The sequence below is a fragment of the Podarcis cretensis genome (genome assembly GCF_951804945.1).
Source record: "Podarcis cretensis genome assembly, chromosome: 6".
In the NCBI taxonomy this organism is placed as follows: domain Eukaryota; kingdom Metazoa; phylum Chordata; class Lepidosauria; order Squamata; family Lacertidae; genus Podarcis; species Podarcis cretensis.
This window is the reverse complement of record NC_137175.1, coordinates 60249857-60268823: the sequence shown is the minus strand read 5'-3', so window position 1 is coordinate 60268823 and position 18967 is coordinate 60249857. Positions and strand designations below refer to the sequence as shown.

The window sequence follows — 18967 nt, the reverse complement described above, 5'->3', positions numbered from 1 at the left end:
CTCGCAATATCCTGTGCTCCTCTTCAAGGAGAAAGCATCTGGGTCCATTTAAATTGCCCATACTGTCCCTGCATGATGGAACCAGATGCTTGGCAATGAATTGGACAGATATGCCTAAATCTATTTTGTGTCATTTTCAATAGCAGTCAGTCCTATGTCAGTTTGTCTCATTTTTGCAGCCTTAAGAAAGGGGCGGGCATGAAAAATCTGCATGGAAACTGTATGCATTTTGTACACACATATCCTATAAAATACATACATTCAATGCATTTTCAGCATAGGGAATATATATTTTATGTGCACTTTTTAGGAGTGCAACTTCAGCACAAAATCCACCATGCATAATCTGGCAGTCATATTCCAACCCACAAGCACATTTGGGAAAATTAAATAAGGCCAGCCCACTGTGAAAAGAGGACAAACCCAATTCCTCTCTGTATCTAGTTGTGCACTGTCATCAGGTAAGCTACAACAGTGTTTCCCAACCTTGTGCCTCCAGCTGTTTTTGAACTACAACTCCCATCATCCCTGACTAGCAAGACCAGTGGCAAGGGATGATGGGAATTGTAGTCCAAAAACAGCTGGAGGCACAAGGTTGGGAAACACTGAGCTACAAGAGGCCCACTGACATCAGGGGGGCCCCATCAGTATATACTTTTCACATGAACCTCCTCTAACCTGAATCCAGACTTGATTGCCAAACCATCTACACCAGTCTGGGTTCTTTCTCAGTTTGGGTTAGAACTGCTTTGTTAAAAATATGATTGATAGTTGTCTCTTGTATTCTTGGCTGTTTTAGGAAAGAGCTGGAGACTTCCGAGCACTTCGAGCAAAATTTCAGAATGATTCCAATTTTTCCAGTGCATTGCTCCAGCCTGTAAAGAGCCTTCCTGCAGAAACCCCCCCTCGGCAAAATACCGATGGCAGTCCCGCATCCCATCCCAAACCCAAACCATTGTGCCGACGACAAATTCCAGATCCTGAGCAAAAGACAGCGCCCTTCAGTTATTTATCGCAGAAGTCTGAAATAGTACAAATCAAGCCTGTCGTGCTACCAAGGGCCCGGCTTCACGAATTGCCTGAAGTTAGGAAGAATGAAGATAGAAAAAGCAAAGACATTACGGAGACAGTTTGTGCAAGAGTTGTACTGGTGGAAGACTCACCAAAGCAACGTCCGGCATCTTATCATTGCCTTCAAGACACTGCACTGGCAAGCAATTCTTTCCGCAATACTTTGAACATCTGGGAAAGTGCTTTGTTGCAGAGTGACAAAAAGGGCTCCGAGACCCCTCCTCAGCGTTCCAACAGAACAACGTCTCTTCCCCAGCCCAAAACTGCAAACGTTGCTCTCACTCCAGAGGTTCCAGCAAAAGCAGCTGAAAATGAGCAAGCAGTAGTGCTTTCTGCACCAAGCACCCCTTCTCGCCTACAGGTCGAACCCGTTCTATTTCCCACAGTCTCGCCACCTGTTCCACCAAGAAATCATGCAAGCTCAGAGACACTGTGCCACGGTGCCATTAAACTTGCTGATTCCCCCCAAGAAGCTAATGACTTAGACAGGCCAAGCAAGACCTCGCAATGCTCAAACGGTAAGCCATGTTACCTGACTATATTTTGTAGCCTTAAGTCAGTAGTGGACAGCGATACTTTTGTGTTAAAGAACTTGCCTATGATGTTTCTAGTATCTAGCTAAATGCCAGTCAGTTCAGGGTAATGTGAGTAGGTTTTATATGCTTCCTAGACTTTCAGAACAGAACATGAAATGTACATGGGTAATTCTTACATTGTTTTGAGCAAAAAATACCCTCGCCGCTTAATTTTTCAGAAGGTGTGGCATGAAGAAGGGTAGTTGCCCAGCTGTGTTATTTCAAAAAAAACTCTGGAGAAATGTTTAAAATGTATTTTTGATCAATCTTCACAGCTGGAGAGGGTTTGCAGTAAAATAAACTGAGACGCTGCTAGGTTATTTTAATCAGTAGCCCCTCTTATAATTGCACAATAAGGGCAATGATAAGTGACCTCTTTCTTCCTCCTAATAATCAACTTGTACTTGCAGGCACTGTGTAAACAATTGGCAATCTGAATGCATTCCTTATTTCTGCAATTTGACCGGTTTCCTGAAGTGAATGTACCTAGCTGCTAATCAATGTCCATTCTTTATAAATATTAACACTTGTCTGCTGTCATGGTAACTTTGGAGTAGATGTTTTGGGCCAGACCAGTACTTTGGAGTCCAAAATTGAGGCTGAAACTAATCTTTGCATTGCCTTTTTGCTAATTGAAGAAGAAGAAAAAAGCTCCAGCCAGGAAGCTTCTGGTTTGACATGCTGTCTTTACAAAATCCAGGACCAATGCCAACTATGAAAAACATCTTTTTTCTTTCTTTACTGGAACAAGCTGCCTTACAGGAACTTAGCATTCAGCAGCTGTTTTGCCAACTTACAATGAATTGCAGGTGACTAATAAGATAAGGTGTGTGTGTGTGTGTGTGTGTGTTCCAGGATGCTGCTCTGGCTAACCTTTCTGTGCACTTTGCCAGCTTTGTACCATGCCAAAGGGCTCTTCCTATTAGTCATGAGTGCAGTTTAAATTGTTGCTATGTGACAGAACGGTATATTTGCCAATATGCACAGGTTTCCTTTTCTGACGGCTTTGACATGTAGAGCAAGGTGGTCCACAGAGACCCCCAGGAAGCCTATTACTTACACAGCCCTACTCTATTGGACTCCTATAGGTCAGTGAATGACAAACTCTGTAATTACTCTTGCCTACTGGGTTACAACTCTGCCAAGCATGCTCTGACAGGTGGGAAGTCATTAAAGGAAAAGGAAGTTCAGGCTTGTGGTTAGACTCGGTGTAGCTGGGTAAATTTTTTCTTTCTTTCTCAAAAGAGCAATTAATTTTGTGAATGCCGTGTCTTGCATCCAGGTTGTCGGTTTCCCCACTTGAGAATAATAATAATAATAATCCAATATCTGCTGTGTGTGCACCTAAGCAATCAAGAACCCATTTCAACAGCCAAAGTGTCAATGTATGTCAATTCCATCATTTGGAAAGGGGCAACTGTATCTGCCAAAACTTGAAGAAAGGAACATTATGATTTTGTTTGGTCTGTTTCACTCGGTGCTTTTTTCTGGGGGGTATGCAGGGGTACACATACCCCTAAACATTTTATGAATCGAAGTTTGACCTCATTGAGGGGCAGTATTTCAATAGGGAAATACTGGGAAAAGAGTAGGGAAAAGAGAGTACCCCTAAACATTTTTTTAGAAGAAAAAAAGCACTAGTTTCACCCATTGCAAAATTCCAGCATGGAAGTTCATTCTCCCTACCAAAGCATTAATGTGCTTTCTTCCCTCTGTTACAGAAAGATGGAATGAGGTTGAAAAAATCCCAAAGCCCAAACCACTTCCTTCCATTAATTCACTTGGTCCTCCTCCAAAGAAACCACCAAGGCCTCCAAACGTTGACCTTGGTCCCTTCCAGAAGAACATTCCAGGTAAGGCATTCTCTGTTTGGGTTTTAGGCATTGTTAAAGCAATGGCTGGTGGATGCTGACAAGAAATTGAGATAATTTCCAGTCAAGAACAGGAAGGAGCACTTATCTCAAATGTATGTCTTGGTGACTGAGAGTGGCCCAGAGAGTGTGTACATGGTTGGGTGGGCTACTTTGAGCAAAAAGAGGCATGATTTTTGTGTACACGCATCCCATCCCTTGGTGGCCCTTGGTGGGAGTGTAGACCAGCTCGAAGTCTGGAATCAATCCTGTCCATTTACTGCCTGGGTTGTCTTCTCCATTGCAGCAGGCTTGTTTGAATTCAACGTCTTCTGGGACTCTTGCTAGGATCAAGGAATGGAAACACCAGGACACTACATCACTAAATTTCACTCTGGCATACTGTGTGGTTGCAGTTATTGTTTCCTTTACATTACAAAAATTTGTTTTCAGATGCTGTTGATGATGCCTACATGACTCCTGAAACGTAAGTGCACCTCTCTTTATGTTGCCTGAAAATCTAGACTCTTAAGCAGGTCACATGGTCTCTTAGAACTTCTTTGGAAGTTTCTGGGAACCATGGCTCTCTAGATGTTCTAGCAGCTCCAGTCTGTGTGATCAGTGATCAGGGGTGGTGGGAATTGTAGTCCAGCCACATCTGAAAGGCCAAAGTTTCCCCACCCCTGCTTCAAGAAAGAATCACTAACTGTCTGGAAACCAGAAATGCACGTTGTTTCATATTCAAAACCAAATAGCTAACACAGCGATCTGGCAAAAGAGACTTCATTTCATGTACTTTCTTCACTTTTCCTATTACAAGACTACAGACCCAGTTCTGCCTCATTCTCTTTTACATCTAGCTGTCTTTTGCTGGTACTCCTTTGAACCTGTGGTGAATATAAACGTATGTCTCTGTGCAGCGATGTACTTGCTTTTCCTCCCTCTTTAAAGAGATCTGCTCCCACACAGTGTTTTCCCTATCTCTTCCTTCTCTCTGGCTTGACATTTCTGAAGTTAGAAGCTTTGAGGCCTGTTCCTGTAAACACACACAAGCTAGTTTAATCCGCAGGTGCTGAGCACTAACTTTTATTGTTATCGCTGGCTGTCAGCAGGCGAGAGTTTTGATTGCATTTGCTAATGTTTAGGCAGCAAGCGTGGGCTTAAGCTGCATAAGTTGTTGTCTGGTGGCCTTTGTTTAGACAGCCTTTCGAGAACGGCTTGTGTTTTTGGACCTTTCTCTCTGTGTGTATGTGTGTCTTGGATATCTGGTGCTGTGGGGAGCAGATAAAATGTGCCAAAAGTAAATCTATACTGCTTGTATCAGTTTGGCAAGATGTGTGAGCTGGTGAATAAACTGGGGGATTGACTGCAGTGACATCTTGCAGCTTTGCTGAGGTTGGAGAGATGTGCTTCAACTTAGCCGGACTAAGCTTGGAGGAGAGACAAGTACCCAAGACCTAATGGTTGCATTCACACACACTTCTCTGTACAGTGGTACTTCTGGATACACACACCTCCGGTTGCATATCCTTCAAGATGCGAATGCGGCAAACCTGGAAGTATTTTCCCGGGTTTCGCAGCGCGTGCATGCACATAAGCAGCCCCTCCGGTTGCGGAAACCTCAGGATCCGACCGGAGCTCCAGAACGGATCCCGTCTGCAACCGGAGGTATCACTGTATAGGATCTTGGGAACTGTAGCCTATGCCCCACAAAGCTACAATTCCCAGCACCCTTAACAAAATGCTGTTCCTAGGGTTCTTTGGAGAATGGTGTGGACTTTAAATGTCAGATGTATATGCAAAGGTGCTGGGATGAGTGGACATTAGTCCCAGGCAAGTTGCCATTTAGCAACTGGTTCAGTTTCCATAGAAGCCTGGTTTTATTAGTTGGGTTAATGTATACATCAGAAGCACTGTCCTGGACAACAAAAGTATATTTTAAAAAAGACAAATGTTGGATGTAAGATTGCAAGCATCCCTGGCACCTGGCTGAATATTTGGCAGCTTCTTGTCTTTGGCCCAGCTGACCATCTGCAAACCTAACACTGTAATACTTACACACAACAAGATCATGTTGGCAATGCTGCTTCATTGATAAACAAGCTGAGCTGCCTGCTTTGGGACCTGTGCACGACACATTTGGCTCTGTCGAGTCCATCTTTTGAGATGATTTATGGAGAAATCAGTCAACAAATGTGCTCCTGGCTTGATGAGATAGAGGCAGGAATTTTTACCCCTTGGGTAGCTGGCAGATTCATTCATTTGCTTGCTTCAGTTTAATAGCATGCTCTTTAAAAATATGCCACTAAATGTGGTTTATTGTTGTTTGTTAGCATTTGTTAACAGTATGTTGGGAAAATAGCTCTTAGCAGGAGACAGGAGGCTGACTTGCCCCACTGGCACTGAACCACAGGAGATGCTCCCTAATCATTGATGTCATCCTGCTTGCACCTTTCATGAAGCAACCCCAGAAACTTCTCTAAGGCTGCCCTTTGGGCTAGTTTTCTCTCCAATGCCTTCTGCTGCACTTACCCCTTTTTATGTCCCAACAGTGCTCCAAATGTCTGGCAAACAAAGTTTAGTCTTTATATGCAGGGCTGTATAGGCAGCCAGTAAGTAAGGTCCAGGGCCCAGTCTCTTAATAGATACGTGTTTTAGAAGTTTTTTGTTGTGTTGTGCATGCAGTTCTTAATATTTCAGAACTTATAGGGCAGTCATCCGCTGTTGTTACATATTCTCTCTCTCTCCCTCTCCCTCTCCCTCCCTCCCTCCCTCCCTCCCTCGCTAAGCTTGTATGGTTCTGGTCAGTATCTGGATAGGAACTTTAAAGTCTGTCACTCTTTGAGGAAGGCACCTCTTCAGAGATATTTTAATCCTTTCATCTCCCCCAAGAGAGTCTCCAAAACAATAGTGCTTTCCCCTCATTTCTCTTAGTCCTGAAACAGAAGAACTAGGCACTTATGAAGAAACAATGTCCTACCTGAAGCTGCCAGAGAGTTCCACCAATGCTGCTCAAGAAATTACACATCGTAAGTCTATTAACAGTTGGTATGTGTATGCTATGCATGCTGTGTGGGCAGGCTTGGTACTGATGGCTGGCCAGGTCAGGCACCAGCTGGACCTTGCTGCACTGATATTCCCCATCTTCCTCTTCAAGTTCCCAGATACTTTTAAGGAGTGGGAGGGAGTGCCACTTTTGAATGGGAGCCAAGTTGGGTTCTGAACTGTGGTGGCCATATGCCATTTAAAGTTACTCAAAAGCCATTGCTTCTGTTTGTTGTTGTTGTTTATTATTATTTTATTAATACCCTGCCCATATGGACGGCTTCCACCATATATAAAAACATAATAAAACATCAAACAATAAAAACTTTTCAATAGCTGCCTTCAAATGTCTTCTGAAAGTTGTGTAGCATCCAGTTTGGTTAGTGTTGCAGTGAACCACCTTTGAAAAGTTAGCTATCCTCACACAACAAAAAAACTCCTGGCTCTCTGCTATGTCTGGAAGTCTTTGGTCTCTTGCTTTTGCGGAACTGGTGTCACAGTTCTTTATCCCTTGCTTGTTAACCTTTAACCCGTCTTTCTAGCTTTCTCCCCCCCCCCCCTTTTAACCTTTTATCTTTCTACCTGTGTGGAAAATCTCAAACACTTCACTTGCGTAATTATCAGGGTTTGAATGCAGGTGGCAATCAACTATATCTCTAATTATACAAATAATGCATGGAGTCTTGCATGTGTAGCTGTCATTTAACAATAAATAAAGCTAGGACGCCTTTTGGTATACTAGGCTGCAGTTATATTGTGGGATGGTTCCATAGCTTATAGCAGCCCAGGTGAGAAATGTTGGGTAACCTACCATTGCAGCTTAAACTCCATATTATGATTAGTGGCTTTAATAATATTAAATGAAATGAAGATGGAACATACTAATTTTTACAAAAATATTTACTCTAGCTTCCAAGGCTGGGAAAAATGAGAATATCGAGGTATGTATTCTCAAACTATGGTAAGTGTGATGTACAAAATCAGAGCACATGAAGGGAGGGGAAGTAGGGAGTGTGTGAGCACAGGGCTCATATACATAGCTCCAAATCATGGTGTTGCATCTAATGTAAAAATGGTTCTGTAACTGATTGGTCCTAGAATACTGAACACTATTTATAACACTGACCAACTGATGTGCCATCACTCCTTTTCACCCCCATTTCAACAGGTGAACATATTACCAAGTCTACTAAAATGGGCATAGTCACAAGTACAGAGCTGAAGCTGCCTGTGACATTTTTTAAATCTTTTGCTAAGAGACCTGGCGACATGCTTCATCTATGTAAATGAAGAACACTGCCTGGGATCCAAAGGCCTACACACTGTCTTGCACATGGGGGCTTTTCAGCCATGCATTTCTCACCAGCTGATTGCCTCCCTCTGTGCAGACCCTTCCGAGTGGCAGACCCTCTGGAATGCCCATCAGTTTGTTGTCAGAGACTTAGTCCAGAAGGGAAAATTGGCAGGCATGCACACCTCTGTACGCACATGGAAACACACTGTAATTTAGTGTCGTCTTTGGATTCTGGCCATGTTTCATATTAAGGACGTGAAAGAACAGGTGTAGATCAAGATATTTCTTGAGTAAACATGTTGCTTCAAGACAAACAACGCTGCATTGTTGCATGATTGACCTGACTTTTCAGGCTGTGAAAGCTGAAGTTCTCTTCTTTGTGTTTTGCACAGAAACAAAGTTTTCTCCTTGCCACACCTAGGTAAGTATATGTTCTGGAGTTTCATTTTATATTTTTGCCCTTGCTTTCTTAAAGTAAGATACCTGGAGCAACTGGATTTTAATTATTGATTTATTTGACTTAAAAGTGAAGCTGAATGAATAAGGAAGGTCTATCTGTAAATGTGTGTGAATTTAGAACCTAGGCCTACATACCACCAAACATTCTGTAATGTATCCAGGTAGGTAAAGGAGTTAGGCAGTGACCTTGGTGTAACACTACATTTCATCTTTTATTTCCTGACAGGAACCATTGTACGTTTATTGCTTGACCAGCCCATCTAAACATTTTCCTGATCTCTGTGCCAAGTAGTGCTAGTCATAGAATCATAGAATTGTGGAGTTGGAAGGGACCCTGGGGGTCATTTAGTCCAGCCCCCTGGAATGCAGGAATTTCAACTAAAGCACCCCTGACAGACCTCTGCTTAAAAACTTCCAAAGAATGAGAGTCCACCACCTTCTGAGGGAGTCTGCTCCACTGTCAAACAGCTCTTACTGTCAGAAAGCTCTTCCTGTTGTTTAATCAGATTCTTGTATTTTGTACCTTGAATCCATTGGTTCAAGTCCTATCCTCCAGAGCATGAGAAACAAGCTTGCTCCATCTTCCACGTGACAGCCCTTTAGATATTTGAAGAGGGCTATCATATCTCCTCTTGGCCGTCTCTTTACCAGGCTAAACATACCCAACTCCCTCCACCATTCCTCATAAGGCTCGGTTTCCAGACCCTTCACCATCTTGGTTGCCCTCCTCTGCACATGTTTCAGCTTGTCAATAGCCTTCTTATATTGTGGCACCCAGAACTTGACACAGTACTCCAAGGCAGAATAGAGTAGGACTAATACTCCCCTTGATCTGGACACTATGCTTCTGTTCATGCAGCCCAGAGTAACGTTAGCAGGGTTTTTTTGCTGTTGCGTCATACTGTTTACTCATGTTAAGCTAAGATCATCCCTAGATCCTTTTTGCATGTACTACTAGCAATCCAGCTGTCCCTCATTTTACATTTGTACAGTTGGTTATTGTTGCCTAAGTGCACTACCTTACATTCGTATATATTGAAATTCATTTTATTAGTTTGGCCCAGTTTTTCGATCTGTTAAGGTCATCGTGAATTCCGATTCTGTCTTCAGTGGCATTTGTTACCCCTCCCAGTTTGGTGTCATCTGCAAATTTGATGAGCATCCCCTGAATTCCTTCATCCAATTTGTTTATTAAGATGTTGAACAACAATGGGCCCAGGACAGAACCTTGCAGCACTCCATCTATCACTTTTTTCCAGCTTCTCTGCAAGAATATCCTGGGGAACTTTGTCAAAAGCCTTACTGAAATCAAGATACGCTATGTCCACAGCATTCCCCTGATCCACCAAGCTCGTAACTCCATTAAAAAAAAGAGATCTGTCTAGCGTGACTTGTTTTTGAGAAACACGTGCTGGGTCATAGTAATCATATTTTTTTGTAAGTATTTTTATTGATTTTACAATATCATTCTAATAGCAGCCTCATTATAACAATGCCAATTTTATCCAATTAATACAATTATTAAGACCAATTATTTATATACTGAATAATACAATTAAGTTAAAGTGGCCGCCTCATGTGCTAGATTTGATGGGTTCCTTTTTTTTATTATTTTCTGTGTTCCAAAATCTTAATAATTTCCATTACATCCTCTACAAGATAATAATCCCTTATACAACAGCTACAATCTTATGGTTTCATGTTGATGTATTAAGTAATTTATAATATTTCAAGTGAGTTACTCAGTCTGTAATCATTGTTCTTTCCTGTGTGTGGTATTCCCCACCCCCACCCTGTGATGTTGTCCCAACCCTATATGGTGCTGTGTCCTTCATTCTTCCAACTGTTGATATTTCCCATCATGACTCTGGGGAAGCAGTTATCTCAGTTTTCCAAAAGCCTCTGTGTCACTTCATCCCATGATTCAAGAGCTTGTTAGAGATCCCTCTGTTCCAACAAATAAACTGCCCTCGCCATTTTTTTCAACCTAGGAAGAGTGGTCTGATTCCAAACTCCAATGATTAATATGGAAACCTCTGACCTTGCAGCTGGCAGAGTCCTTTCCTCCTTTCAGCTGAACATTTATAGCCAGTTATCCTTCCAGTTAGATTACATTCAAAATTGTCTCAGTCTCCTTCACTTTCCTTTGAAAATACTGTAATGGAGAGCAGGGGTGTTTTCTTTCTATATTCCAAAATAGTCCTTTCAAAGAGTGAAACTTCCCTCCCTTTCTCTCTCCCTCCATTCCACTCATACACGCAGTTCCAGTTTGATGCTAAATTCCATGATATTAATCCAGTTCCTTCCAACCTCACATTTTGTATTATATTTTAACGTTGCAATCCAAAGAGGGTTGCCAAATCAGAAATGTAGGAGAAAAACTTTGAAAAAACAACCATGGAGTCCCCTCCTCCCCCCACCGTCTCTGGCACCGAATGAAACCTTATCTCAATTCCAACCTTTAAATCCTTGCAGCAGAAATGTTCCGCAGTTTGTCATCTCACCGCTCCTAGCAGGAGCCTGTACTTTACTCCAATTAAAGCCCAATTAGCAGGATTTCCTGTTTCCAGGAACGGATGGGGGGGGGGTCACAGCAGTTGGAGTGCTCCATGCACCCAGTGCCTTTGCCTGCCCTCACATTCCATAGGGAGTGCCAGACTGCAGGGCAATCCACAGGTGAATGCCCATACCTCTCCCACCTAGAGAGGAATTCAAAGAATGAGTTTTCCCCATCATTCTTTGTTTATCTCTGTCTGTAGCTCCCTGAGATGTCAAGGAAGACCTCCATTCCTGGCACAGGCAGAAATAGGAAGCCTGGGTCATAGCATTCAAATTATCCTTTTCTAAGTGCTCACAGACCAACTGTTCTAGGACCTTTCCTGGAATCAGTGTCAAGCTCTCCGGTCAGTAGTTACTTGGGTCTTCTTTTCCCCCTTTTTGAAGAAGGGGACAATATTTGCCTGCCTCCAGTCTTTAAGGATCTCACCTGTTCTCCAAGAATTCTCAAAGATTATAGACAGAGGCTTGAGATTACACCCACAGGCTCCTTTAGTACCCTTCAGTACCCATCAGGCCCCGGAGATTTGAATTTAAAGGAGCTAGGTGTTCCCTAACCACCTCCTTTCATATATTGGGCTGCAGCTCCCTCCTTGCATCATTTATTCAGTTACCTCTAGGTTGGGCACTACGTGTTCTTTCTCTTGTTTCAAATCTAGCCACAGAAACCGTTATTATTATTTTTAACCTCTTTTGCAAGCCTAAGATCATTCTGAGTTTTGGTATGCCCAACCATCTCCCTGCAACTGTTGGCTACTTATGTATACTCTTCCTTCATGGTTTTCCCTTTCTTCCATTTCTTATACATTCCTTTCTTACATCTCAGCTCATCTGGATGCTCCTTATGCAGCCACACATTGCTTTAGGTGTCTCTCATTTTTCTTTCTTGTTGGAATTTTGAAGGCCCTTGTGCCTTCAATATTTCACCTTTAAGAATCTCCCATCCATTTTGGACTCCTCCTCTCTGAGCATTTCTGACCATGGGACTTCGATCCGTAGTTACTTAAGCTCTTTGAAATCAGCCTTCTTAAAGTCCATAGTGCATGTCCAACTACATTCAACTTTCTCTTACCTGTGTATAATGAAACCCAAGAGATCATTACTATTTCTTCCCAAGGTTTCCTGTAGTTTCACCATCAATCAGTTCCTCTCTGTTGGTGAGGACCAGATCCAAGAGAAGTGGTTTCCTTGTTGCTTTTTCCACCTTCTGTGGAATGATATTGTCAGTGAGGTTATTAAGGAATTTGTTAGACTTTATATTATTGGCAAAGTTTGAGTTTCAATAGATAGCAGGGTAGCTGATCAATAGGTCAATAGAAATCAATAGAAATCAATAGAAATCAATAGAAATCAATAGATATCAATAGATATCAGGGCCCTGTGACTACTACATCTTTCCTTTTGGAATGTTTAGTAATCTGCTCTAGATATACTTGCATGGCACAAAAATAGCAGTGGTGCCAAGTCACTGTAAAAATTATCCTCCCAAATTTAAGCACATTTGGTGATATTCAGGCAAGTTTTAATTAGAGTAGCAACATTGACATTGATTAACATGACTAAGTTAGATCCATTAATTTCAGTTCACCTACTCTGAGTAAAACTTGGTTGACTATCGCTCATGAATTTCCATCACTTTTGAACAAGTGAACTGGATTGTCAGCAATAGACATAAGTGAGATCAACAAAGGCAGAACTGGCTTGACTGTGTCCACTGATGATGATGGGCTTGCTGGTTCCTTTTTGGGTGTGTGGCAGATGTTGCTGGGGACATTTAGAAGCATATTGCTGAGCCCCTGATAAAATCTGTTGCCATGAGGGAGTGCTGCCACAAGGGAGGCAGATCAAAGGAGTAATCTACAGGTATCTTCTGAGTTTGTTGGAAAACTCTGAATAGATTTCACCCTCATTCTGTCAAAGAACTAGTTCACCTAATGCAAATCTGGAGCATTATAAATTAAAATAGGTTCTGTGAGTCAAAATACACTGGTTAACAGCATGAGGGAGCAAACCTCCTGTAGGCAAAAGTTTCTGGTTTTGCCCTCTATGAGATGCTGCTATTTCAGTGCTAGAGCATATAGCCTAGAACAGGGGTTGGCAAGTTTTACCTCGCCAGGGCCGGTTCACTCCAGTGGAGATCCCTCTGTGGGCTGGATCACGCGTGAGCACGCACGACCGTGATTTCTAGCATCTGCCCAGACACGATTTTCAGAGTCTGAGCATGCACAGACACGATTTTCAGCACTGCGGAAGTGAGTCCCCATGCCACGCTGCGCTGGTTTAGTGCAGCACGTGGGAACTCGCTAAGTGGGTGGCTTGGTTCAGGGGCAGCTCGTGGGCACGTTAAATGACCCCCATGGGGTTGCCTACTCCTGGCCTAGAACATGGCTATGCTACATAATGGTGTGCATGCAACCTTATTGAACTGTCAATGAGTTTTGTCTCCTAATAATGGACAAAGCAGAATGAAACTACTGTGGAACACGTTACAGAATTAGTCCACTTGATTACTCATCAGACTTTGTATTTTCATATATATTTGTGATTCAACTCATTACCACCTGTTTTTATCAGTCGTAATTTTTACAGCTGAAACACGAGAAAAAATGGCATTCTATAGCAACTTAACCTGGGTGTTTCAAAGGCTAATGCCTTTGTGAGGAAAAGACAGTGGTGGCTTTGACAGGTCACTGAAGGTGTGTACCTGTCAGCAAGGGCCAACAGGAAAAGGAGTAGCTGCCACAAGAAGGCCCAGTGGGATAGTGGCCAAATAGCAGGTGATAAGACAGCACCGCAGTTCAAACAAACTATATGGATTGTTTTGAAAGTTGCAAGATAAATGTAAACTCCAATACACAGCTGCTCTAGGGAATATGTATGACTCTTGATCATTCCCACCATTTTGCAGTCCAGACAAAATTCCCAAGCAGGAATGTATATCTATTGTACTGAATAGGATTGAAGATATATGTATAGTCTTATTCTAAAGCTACCTTAGATGTCCACTGAAATATATTTTGGATCTGTGTTAATGCAGACCTCCATATTATATTTATAATATTGTGGCATGAGTTAAATATATATGTTAAATATATATGTTAAATATATGTTAAAATTTCAGCTCTAAAACAGAGGATACAGAAGAGAGAGGACCACCCTGGAATCATGAAACGACAAAACGCCAACAAGCTAAAGAATCAGCCAAGGTATATTTAAATAGAAGCACATAAGGGAATACCCTGTGATGGTTCTACTCTTTCAGGCCTTAAAGTACACGTGCATAGCAAACATCAAGTATGACTCTTAAAAATTAGTCAGTGGAAATGCTGATGATCTTTTGTTAGCTCAGGAATAACCAAAGTGGACCCCAACCTTTTCCATATTCCCTTTATGTTAGTCTGTAGAGCAACCACCACCATCAGATGATTTCTCAAACCTTCTCACAGCCTTGATTTCCAAGCTGGAAGAAAGGTGGGATGCAAACATGCACAGATAATGACTGTCATGCCATTGTTTGATATAGCAAGAATCGGGGAAGGAATGTCTTGAAAAGGCTATAACCTGAGTTTCACAATGTTTACTGTTAGATTTGTGCCCCAGGAGCTATGCTCGCTAAACCAAAAATCACTGGAGAATACAGAGGTGAGAAGGGCATACTTCAAGAGGAGACAACACCATCTTTCCCTAGGGTACAGCTGGCAAAAGATGGAAACGGTGAGTTACTTCTTGCTACTACTTTAATCTGAGTTCAGTACGGTTTACACTGTACAGTTACAGCCCCCTGGGAAATATGGAGATGATGATTCTGGTTTTGTCTTACGGGGTTGTTGTAACAATCACAGCTAGATAATTCATGCTTTAATTGCTCCATAAGGTGCAATATATTTTTTTCCCATGAGAACAGTTGGAGAAGAACCCAGAACTTGTATTAAATAGATAAATGGGGTACATGGCTGCAACTCCCCCCCCCTCCATCAGGTTTGTCTGATCAGCTAAGAATAGAACAAGACCTTGTTTTCTAAATTATTCCAGTCCTGCTGTGCAATGACTTTAGTTTGAGCTTGTCTTGTCACTCAAACAATGAGCCCCCTCTCTCTTATGCATGCGGATTCTCTTGGCAAAAAGTTGGTGCTGCCTTTAAATGTTGTGATGACACGTGTGCTGTTTGTGAATCTTTTCTGACAGCTTCCCTAATGTAACCTGTTCTGCTTTCAAATATAAAAGAGCCTCGCCACAGTGTTTGTGAGCTGGAAGCTGGGCTCGTTTCATGCTGTTACATCTCTTCCAAGTATAAACACTGCTGTGTTAAAGCTTAATCCAGCTGTTAGATGCATTTGTGACTCCCACAGAAAGCCATTAGCCTGCCTCAGCAGGGTTTGTATGATAGCGGAAAGAAAACAGAATGGAATAGTTTGAGTGGGTGTGGGTAGGGTTTGAATGCTTAAGGGCCAAATGTGGCTCTACCTGAAGAAGATGAATGGGGAAACGCTTTAAATTATGTTTCACTCTCTTTCAAGGAAAATATGAAACACATCCTTTTTTTCCAGTTTGTTATCATCATTTCAATTCTTTTCAAGTTGCTATCTTCCAGAGAATGACATATTCAGATTAAAAACTTGGAAACTAAAGAATGCACTTTTTCTTTATTTTCATAATAAATGACCTCTTGTTGAATGTTATCTGCCCCAGTAGTTCTCAACCTTTGCAAATATTGAATATGCCCTCCATGCTAATTGTCACCATTTTAGGCTCTTTTAATTGAAAAAACACATAATGGCAAACAACTATTATGACTTAAATAATGCTTTTAAATTAATTTGTAAATGTGCCAAAATCAAAGAAGTTGGCAAAAAATATTTATTTATTTCCCCAATGTACCCTACCAATTAGCAATTCAAGCAATTAATTCTAAGAGGTATTCAATATAAACTTGTTCATAACTATAAATTCATTCATTTCCCCACTGTACCCACCAATCAACCCTATTAATCAATTGCTAAATGTATGGAATATATTTTTATTTATAATTAGAAATTTATTCATTTCCCCAGCAGACCCAATGATAACCCAACTAATCAATCAAATTACAACTAAATACAAATTTATTTATATCCAACTAGACTTAAATGCAACCCATTTGAAGTAATCCTCAAATGAATTAAAATGCAAACTTTCATAGTTACAAATGTAGCATATTCTGTACAGAATCAGAACTATCATTTGTATACTCCAGTGAAATCCCTAATCTCTGTAAATAAAGCTATTTATATATACAGTTCATTTAATAATCTGTTATATATATTTATTAGTTTATTTATTTCCATTTTTTAATAAGCTAGTGGACATGAATAACAAATCCTAAAACAGCCTCCAAAGATCTGCCCCTAAAACTTACCTCATCCAGTCCCCCCCCCAAGAATTAGGCAACCCACATCCATAGAATTTATTCCTACAGAGCACCAGAAATACTCCCTGATAATGCCAAAACTCAGGTGCCCGAATGAAATCAGTAATTAGGATGAATGAAGCCCATCAATGGTCCACAGTAAGTAGTCCACTAAAATCCAATGAAGGGCCTTCTAGCCACCGTGCCATGTATTCTACCTCCCGCCAATAAGCCCTATGTGTAGTGCAGTATCAAAGTTCAGAAAAACCTAGGCACAACACGCCTCTGCAGACAAACCAGCAGAATCATAGAATCATAGAATCATAGAGTTGGAAGAGACCACAAGGGCCATCGAGTCCAACCCCCTGCCAAGCAGGAAACACCATCAGAGCACTCCTGACATATGGTTGTCAAGCCTCTGCTTAAAGACCTCCAAAGCATGGAGGATAAGGTCAAAAGTCACTGTTTCCATGCCTTGCCATCACTTGTTCTTTTAAATGCACCTCACACTAAGTACTAACCAAGAAATAACAGCAGGGAAATCAGGCAAAAGCCACTCAGTGGCAATCTTGTGCTTGCCAATGGTCATAAATGCCTCAGCGATTACACAGCGCTCCTACAGATGCCACTGTGAAGCAGAAGAGGACAGCAGAGGAAATGACCGAGCCGTTTAGAGGAACATTCTTTGTGGATGGACCCCTTGGGTAACTCCACATCCCTTCCAAGTGGCCAGTGTCTCCCAGGTTGGGAACCACTCATCTACACATTCATCCTCAAGGTTGTGCTTTTGTTGTTGTTGTTGCTACCTCAGATCCCACCCAAAGACACCCTTTTGATTAGCTACTGTAACATTATGGTCAAACCTTAGCAGAGAAATGAGATACAAAATGGAATGTTGTTGAACACCAGTATACTGTAGCTTCTCAAGCACTATTGAGTCCTAAGAAGGCTGGAAGCATAGCAGGCAGTAAGGACTGAGAATGTTGGTTGGCTGTAGATTTTTGAGGCATGCGTGGAGAGGCTGATACACTCATGATAGTCCTACCTGAGAAACGCAGGATTCGGCTTTGCGATTTCAGCATTAAGAAGTTTAGGTAATGCGGCAATTTTGTATAGGCTTGGCAAAGTTTGTAAGCAGGAATTTTGCTCTAGTTTCAGATGATTATGTGTGCCTGGAAGCCTTGAAAACAGATGAAGAGAATTTAAGTCTGGCTCCAAGGACTCCCCAAGTGGTGCAAGTTCATGAGGAAGTGTATGATGACGTGGAAGGAATACAGAGAGAATTGTGAGTACTAACAGAGTGTCCAGGTGTAGATGCAAGTTTTGGAAATGTCTTTTGAAATCTGAAACACATATTCATCACAACTCTTTTTAAAATTGTTTCTGTTGCAGTCAAACTTCTGATGCCCACAGCTCACTGACTTCAGAGACCTGTAAGTGTGAAAGTAACACTATCCTTTTTATTAAAATAAATAAAGTTATTAAACAAGTATAACAAGGGTTATAATAGATAAGTGGAAATAGCATGCATAGAATGCTTTTTTTAAAGCATTGTAATCCTAGTTCAGAACACCTTTGCCAATCCAAATTTGTGGTCTCCTGATAACCTCTAGTTGATGAGTAATGTACAAAATAGGAATTGGTGTTCAGTCTGTTTTCTTATTGTACAGGATAAAACGTTCTAGGAATCAGAAATAACGCTTGCTTCTCCATCCATTAAATCTGTTGAGGCTGCATGGCAGGAACAAGGGCCTTGTAGCCCTCCAGATGTTGCTGGGACTACAACTCCCAGCTATGCTGGCTATGGCTCATGGGAGTTTAGTCCAACAACATCTAGGACACAAGTTCTGCATCCATGCTGTATGGAGTTGTTATGATGGGCCATCCGAATCTGAGGCATGTCTAGTCCCCACTAATAGGATGCACACTACATTCTGCCAGATCCCTTTGGGGCTGTCCTCAATGTTTTCTTAACCTGCTTATGCACCTGCTCAGTGATTTGAGAGGTTCTTGTTCACCCTTATTTTGATGGGCCCTTTATTATATAGCTTTTTTGTATTATTATAGTTTGTATTATTATAGCTCAAGGCAGCATACCCCCCTTGTTTTCCTAAGTTAGGCCAAGTGATTGTATGGATCCATCACAAAAGTTTACTGAGTGACTTTGGGTCAGTTATTATCATACTTTGAACAGGCCCATTGAAATCAATGGGGCTTAAAGTTAGTGGCTAACTATCTCCAACTATGCATGAGTCAACCCCCTTGTGAGTGAGCAGATTCAATTTGCCTGCTTAACTATATTTGAAGCAACTGCATTTAAAATGTTCAGGGGTTATAATCGTACTGTCAGGGACAAAAATGGCCCTTTTATGAGAGACTGATTAGCCCACAATAATACTTAACAGCAGCCATTCCGTGTGTGATGGTGGAAGTCATAGTCATCCCTGTTTTTTAAATGTGTCTTTATGTTGAGGTTTAGTTGAGGGGAAAGTGCTAGTTTCTAATCTGGTCTTCTGGTTCAGTTATTTTATAGACTTCTCTTTTTTTTTGTTCTGGGAGTATATGGGCTGTATAGTATTAGCAAAGCTTATTAAAATAAGTTGGTATTTTAAAGACACTAGTTAAAGCACCATATAGGTATAGTTCATTTAACATGTCCTCATGTAGAGGTTTATAGGTTGAATAATTCAATGCTTATTGACCTTCCAATAGTGCCTTTCTTTTATGTGGA

The 18967-nt window shown here is 41.5% G+C and overlaps 2 protein-coding genes across 4 annotated transcripts in view; one reads left to right on the top strand and one right to left on the bottom strand.

Annotated features, from left to right (window-relative positions):
- Window positions 1-18967, bottom strand: part of PRKAA2 (protein kinase AMP-activated catalytic subunit alpha 2) — a 62031-nt gene that overhangs the window by 802 nt on the left and 42262 nt on the right. The window lies entirely within an intron of this gene.
- FYB2 (FYN binding protein 2) overlaps window positions 1-18967 on the top strand; it is a 35438-nt gene that overhangs the window by 5826 nt on the left and 10645 nt on the right. For all 3 annotated transcript variants that reach the window (XM_079982106.1, XM_079982105.1, XM_079982107.1), the window contains exons 2-11: window positions 800-1589; window positions 3368-3499; window positions 3950-3983; window positions 6431-6525; window positions 7451-7482; window positions 8228-8256; window positions 13972-14056; window positions 14438-14564; window positions 17389-17521; window positions 17629-17669. In XM_079982106.1, the coding sequence (XP_079838232.1) occupies window positions 800-1589; window positions 3368-3499; window positions 3950-3983; window positions 6431-6525; window positions 7451-7482; window positions 8228-8256; window positions 13972-14056; window positions 14438-14564; window positions 17389-17521; window positions 17629-17669 (1498 nt within the window). The remainder of the gene's footprint in view (window positions 1-799; window positions 1590-3367; window positions 3500-3949; window positions 3984-6430; window positions 6526-7450; window positions 7483-8227; window positions 8257-13971; window positions 14057-14437; window positions 14565-17388; window positions 17522-17628; window positions 17670-18967) is intronic.